Below are 6,855 nucleotides of genomic sequence, written 5' to 3'. Positions count from 1 at the left end.
GGGCAAATAGTTGTGAAAATCGCTAAATGAGATGACACAGCTTGTCTTGTTATGGTATCTATATCATAGCCAGAATAGAAACTATAAGCCTTTTTTAGAGGCTTTTTTCAAGACTGTAGACTAATCCTTTGGTGAGTTGTGAGCGTATAACAGACTGAAACTATAAAATCGACAAAGTCTGTTTAGACATTACTCATTGTCGTCAATCCAGTTTGTCGCGGCTTTCTCATGTCTTACCAATGGCAGTAAAACGTATAATTTATTATATAGACGGCAGTGAACAGTAGAGAAAGTTTTTATAGGTTATGGTTATGGAGGTTTAAGATAATAGAGATTGTGGAAAATGTTATATATTATTGAATATGATCTGTTTCAACTAGTTTTAAGTCATAATATTGTAAGTTTTTAATTCATTACTTTCAAGTATCTAGAGTTAAAAGTATTTTCTCATGAAAAAGTATATGGTTATCAGATTGGTTTATTTGTGTTTCAAATTCAAATCAAATCAAAGTTTATTCGGCTGCACTTTAGTATATGGGCCGCGGAATCCAGCATTGAGACCTATACAGATCGATAGAGGAGATCAATACGAGATCAACCATGTATGACATTGTTGTCGATTTCCAAGGATTAGCTGAAAAAACATGGTGGAAAGTTCAAATTTTTTATATCAATTTTTATTTTTAATAATTTTTTTATGGCTAAAATATGTTTAAAACTAGTGCAATCTTATGTAAAATTTGACGAGGAATCCAATGAAACTAATTTCAGGTTCGTAACTTTAGTAGTTTTTGAGATATTGCAAAAAATGTGCAGAAAAATGCAAATTTTTTGCTTTAAAAAAGGTTAACTTGTTTTCATGATGCTTAATAGGTATTTTTAACTATTGGATTTAGTAGAATGATGAATTCTGAAGAAAAAATGTCCAGTCACTCGATAGCCTAAACTTGAAATTGTTGGAGATATTTGAGAAAAAACATGGCGGAAAGTTCAAAATTTTTATATAAATTTTTATTTTTAATTTTCTATGGCTGAAATATGTTTAAAACTAGTGCAATCTTATGTAAAATTTGACGAGGAATCCAATGAAACTAATTTCAGGTGCGTAACTTTAGTAGTTTTTGAGATATAGCAAAAAATGTGCAGAAAATTGCAATTTTTTTTATTTAAAATAGGTTAACTTGTTTTCATTGTGATTAATAGGTATTTTTAACTATTGGATTTAGTGGAATGATGAATTCTAAAGAAAAAATGTCTAGTCACTCGATAGCCTAACCTAACCTAACCTAATCTAACCCAACCTAACCTAACCTAACCTAACCTAATCTAACCCAACCTAACCTAACCTAACCCAACCTAACCTAACCTAACCCAAATGTGACTAAACATTTTTTCTTTAGAATTCATCATTCCACTAAATCCACTAATTCAGCCATGTTTTTTCACAAATATTTCCAACAATTTTAAGTTTAGGCTATCGAGGTTAGGTTAGGTTAGGTTAGGTTGGTTGGGTTAGGTTAGGTTGGGTTAGGTTAGGTTAGGTGGGTTAGGTTAGGTTAGGTTGGGTTAGGTTGGGTTAGTTAGGTTAGGTTAGGTTAGGTTTGGTTGGGTTAGGTTGGTTAGATTAGGCTAGGTTAGATTAGGTTAGGTTGGGTTAGGTAGGTTAGGTTAGGTTGGGTTAGGTTAGGTTGGGTTAGGTTAGGTTGGGTTAGGTTAGGTTGGGTAGGTTAGGTTGGGTTAGGTAGGTTAGGTTGGGTTAGGTTAGTTAGGTTGGGTTAGATTAGGTTAGGTTAGGTTAGGTTAGGTTGGGTTAGGTTAGGTTAGGTTAGGCTATCGAGTGACTAAACATTTCTTCTTTAGAATTTATCATTCTACTAAATCCACTAATTCAGCCATGTTTTTTCTAAAATATTTCCAACAATTCCAAGTTTAGGCTATCGAGGTTAGGTTAGGTTAGGTTACGTTAGATTGGGTTAGGTTAGGTTGGGTTAGGTTAGGTTAGGTGGGTTAGGTTAGGTTAGGTTGGGTTAGGTTAGGTTAGATTAGGTTAGGTTAGGTTGGGTTAGGTTGGTTAGGTTTGGTTGGGTTAGATTAGGCTAGGTTAGATTAGGTAGGTTGGGTTAGGGTGAGTTAGGTTGGTTGGGTTAGGTTAGGTTGGGTTAGGTTTGGTTGGTTAGGTTAGGTTGGGTTAGGTTAGGTTAGGTTAGGTTAGTTAGGTTAGGTTGGTTGGGTTAGGTAGGTTGGGTTAGGTTAGGTTAGGTTAGTTAGGTTAGGTTAGGTTGGTTAGATTAGGTTAGGTTAGGTAGGTTGGGTTAGGTTGGGTTAGATTAGGTAGGTTAGGTTAGGTGGGTTAGGTTTGGTTGGGTTAGGTTAGGTTGGGTTAGATTAGGCTAGGTTGGATTAGGTTAGGTTGGGTTAGGGTTAGGTTAGGTTTGGTTGGGTTAGGTTAGGTTAGGTTAGGTTGGGTTAGGTTAGGTTAGGTTGGTTGGGTTAGGTTAGGTAGGTTAGGTTGGGTTAGATTAGGTTAGGTTAGGTTAGGTTAGGTTGGGTTAGGTTAGGTTAGGTTAGGCTATCGAGTGACTAGACATTTTTTCTTTAGAATTCATCATTCCACTAAATCCAATAGTTAAAAATACCTATTAAGCATCATGAAAACAAGTTAACCTTTTTTAAAGCAAAAAATTTGCATTTTTCTGCACATTTTTTGCAATATCTCAAAAACTACTGAAGTTACGAACCTGAAATTAGTTTCATTGGATTCCTCGTCAAATTTTACATAAGATTGCACTAGTTTTAAACATATTTCAGCCATAGAAAATTAAAAATAAAAATTTATATAAAAATTTTGAACTTTCCGCCATGTTTTTTCTCAAATATCTCCAACAATTTCAAGTTTAGGCTATCGAGTGACTGGACATTTTTTCTTCAGAATTCATCATTCTACTAAATCCAATAGTTAAAAATACCTATTAAGCATCATGAAAACAAGTTAACCTTTTTTAAAGCAAAAAATTTGCATTTTTCTGCACATTTTTTGCAATATCTCAAAAACTACTGAAGTTACGAACCTGAAATTAGTTTCATTGGATTCCTCGTCAAATTTTACATAAGATTGCACTAGTTTTAAACATATTTCAGCCATAAAAAAATTATTAAAAATAAAAATTGATATAAAAAATTTGAACTTTCCGCCATGTTTTTTCAGCTAATCCTTGGAAATCGACAACAATGTCATACATGGTTGATCTCGTATTGATCTCCTCTATCGATCTACGTTGGTCTCAATGCTAGATTCCGCGGCCCATAAACTAAAGTGCCCCCGTTTATTCATCAAAACAATTACAATATAAATTTAGATATTATGAAATTTAATACAAATAAAAAAAGAAGATTAAGGCATTGAATAATCTTTTAATAGGCGTAGATAATTTAATAAATACTATATACACCCCACTATAGATTATATGTGTTTGGGTTCAAGTTATTAGTAGAGTACCTATATTAAGTTTGTGAGTAAAGTTTCATTTTTCAAGTTATAGGCCTAGTTTTAAAATATTTTTTTGACAATTTGTACAATAATTTACTCCTGTCAGTTGAGATATTTAAACATTTTATCATATTGAGTTACCGTGAATAATCAAATATTACTACTTCTACACTACACTATTACTACTCCACTATATGTCCGTTCTCTACGAGTTCTAGCGCATTACTGAGTTCAATCTAAATTCAATTTTATTACTCTTTACGGTAGGTCTAATCTTTAAAATGATTTTATCCCCAGGTAAGTTCTTCAGGCTGAACAGTTATAAAGTCTCTTCCTTATTTTGTCATGGATAGAAATGATACATATTTTGAAGGATGTGGAAAGGAGGGACCCATCAATTGTATTTTCTTAGCAGAATTTCATCCTGTTGCTGGACCAAAAATTACATGCCAGGTAAGATCCACAATAGCAATTGCAATAAATTGATTTAATTATTCAGTAGGATGAATAGCATTACTAAACTAGAATAATACACAGAGGGATCCAAAAAAATGTAGACTATTCAATATTCAATTTCTCGATCAAAGACCAGGCTATTCCTGTGTAGATTGCGTTGGTCAGTACATTCCAACATGAAGAAAAAATACTGGTCAAACAGACTTGATTATGTTGTCGGTGTCACAGATTACAAGTATCTTTATTGAAAAAGTCATTGGTATTAAATAGACTCTTTTCAATTAGCCACTTAGACAAGGATGACCTGAATACATCCACCGGACGCTCCCTCACCGGCTCTGGTAAGTGGTTAAACATCCTCAGCGCCAGCACAGGGAAACATACCTTCACCTTTGACATACGTCAGAGTGGCATATCCAAATTTGTCCTTCTCCGAGAGTTGTAGGAGTGTTATTGCTCTCTTTGCTGTAGCATTGTAATGTTATTCCTCACATACAGCAGTGAAGCCAGGATGTTGTGTCACAAACTGTATGGATGCCCAAACTGCGGAAGATCGGCTGTCAATGTGCATCATACTTGCCATATGTGATGATTCGGAGAGCTTTCTTTTGGAGCAGTAGAATGTCTCTGGCATGTGGCGAATGTCCCCACATCAAGATACCGTATGCGGCGACCAGGCTATTCCTGTGTAGATTGCGTTGGTCAGTACATTCCAACATGAAGAAAAAATACTGGTCAAACAGACTTGATTATGTTGTCGGTGTCACAGATTACAAGTATCTTTATTGAAAAAGTCATTGGTATTAAATAGACTCTTTTCAATTAGCCACTTAGACAAGGATGACCTGAATACATCCACCGGACGCTCCCTCACCGGCTCTGGTAAGTGGTTAAACATCCTCAGCGCCAGCACAGGGAAACATACCTTCACCTTTGACATACGTCAGAGTGGCATATCCAAATTTGTCCTTCTCCGAGAGTTGTAGGAGTGTTATTGCTCTCTTTGCTGTAGCATTGTAATGTTATTCCTTACATACAGCAGTGAAGCCAGGATGTTGTGTCACAAACTGTATGGATGCCCAAACTGCGGAAGATCGGCTGTCAATGTGCATCATACTTGCCATATGTGATGATTCGGAGAGCTTTCTTTTGGAGCAGTAGAATGTCTCTGGCATGTGGCGAATGTCCCCACATCAAGATACCGTATGCGGCTACAAAAACTGCATGGTACAACATCATCAATTACTCGATTCTCAGCAGCGCTCTCAACGTCCTGAAAATATATTTGACTCGCGAAAGCTTCTTGCACCCTCCAAGAATATGATGCTTCCAGATCAGCTTTGAATCTATATTGAATCCAAGGAGAATGGCAGGTGTATAGTTTAGATCTGTGCTGCCAAGAGTACATATCACTTTCTGGGTCTTTCCTTCGTTGAGAAGGAGTTAATTTACGGTGAACCAGTCCCTGGCCACAGCAAGCAATCCTGCTACTATGGGACCACCACCTTACGGATGATTGTGGTGTCAACCGCAAAAAGAAGGCTTGAGTCCTCCAGTCTCAAATCATTGATTATAATCAGGAACAGCAAAGGCCCAAGCACCGATCCCTGAGGCACGCCATGAGGTACATGTTTTTCCCTTGAAGTAGCCCCCAATAGTGAGACGACCTGCTCACGATCCAGCAAGAAGTAATCTGCTACACACTTTGACAGTGAATATCCTGGTAACGCACTGGCAGGCTGTTACAGACCGCCATACTTAGCTTGATCAACATCTTTCAAAATACTTTATTTTTAATGTTTATCAATCTGTCCATTTCAAACAAGCGTTGCAGTGCAGACACTCCATAATATGCATCGTCAATGCAACGGTCTCCAACGTAGACGTCGTTCCGTATCTCGGGCAGGGCATGCGCTTTTAGCTAAACAATAACACTAGACCACAGCTCCAGATATTATAAAATAAAAAAATAATGAAAAATATCTTCAGGTGTGAACTGTTCACAGCTTACGTATTAATACGCTGGGATACGTGCTAAATCACCTGAAGACGCTAATAGCGGTCTGAAAGTCTGAAACATCCTTGAAGTTGAATGGTCTGAAAATGCGGGCTACTCATGCTACACTATCTTTTGACAAAACATTGAACTCTACAATACAAAGTAATATTTATACTTGAACGTTGTTCATGTTCACTGTCAATTTATTATTTATACATTTTTTGTACTCCTCTGTATTAGCTTATTTTTCACTACTTTTTGTAACTTTTACTACTAACTTAATTCTAGAATTTTGGTTGAGTTCAAGTTTATGACTTGCCTAACTTGATGATTTATATTCAACCACCAAATCCTTTCCCCCTATATTAGTTAGTTAAAATACAGTTTTAAATATTTTATCGTCAGTTACAAACAGCTAGTTTTAATTCCAGTAAATTATTAAAAACGCCTTTCAATTTGTCATATATTATTAAATAAATTGTTTCAAATTACAGGTTCCAGATGACTTTATTTCCAAAGACACATTCGAAGCAGTCAGTGTTTACATTATACCCAAAGCCCAGCTTCAAAGGTGTACGCTAACAATGTAAGTGTTTTCTAATAATAGTCTAAATATCGTTAGCTTCTGTTTTGATGTAAGGGCGAATATCGATTCAATATTGGTATGTATATCCCATGCTTCGATATTAATCATTAGGTACCGTAAGTATTAGCAGGTTGATAAGGTGAATAAATCATTCATTATAACATTGCCCCACAGATACTTAGTTGATTCTTCAAAAAAAACCATGAAGAAGCTGATAATTAACTAAATAATAATAATAATAATATTGAGTGACCTGGCTGGCTCAGGTCTGGTGTCAGAGTTTTCAGGTCGCAACTGATCAATTTCAGGGCCTCTGACATGACCTAA

General features: G+C 35.9%; 1 protein-coding gene across 1 annotated transcript in view; it reads left to right on the top strand.

Annotated features, from left to right (window-relative positions):
* The first annotated feature begins 278 nt into the window (after positions 1 to 278).
* LOC111043213 (GATOR complex protein NPRL2) overlaps positions 279 to 6,855 on the top strand; it is a 24,605-nt gene continuing 18,028 nt past the window's right edge. The window contains exons 1-3 of the mRNA XM_039436602.1: positions 279 to 397; positions 3,785 to 3,940; positions 6,437 to 6,528. Of these exons, the coding sequence (XP_039292536.1) occupies positions 3,833 to 3,940; positions 6,437 to 6,528 (200 nt within the window). The 5' untranslated portion in view covers positions 279 to 397; positions 3,785 to 3,832. The remainder of the gene's footprint in view (positions 398 to 3,784; positions 3,941 to 6,436; positions 6,529 to 6,855) is intronic.

This window comes from Nilaparvata lugens, chromosome 10, assembly GCF_014356525.2.
Source record: "Nilaparvata lugens isolate BPH chromosome 10, ASM1435652v1, whole genome shotgun sequence".
Lineage (NCBI taxonomy): Eukaryota > Metazoa > Arthropoda > Insecta > Hemiptera > Delphacidae > Nilaparvata > Nilaparvata lugens.
The sequence above is the reverse complement of the archived record's forward strand: the minus strand, read 5'-3'. Positions and strand labels throughout refer to the sequence as shown.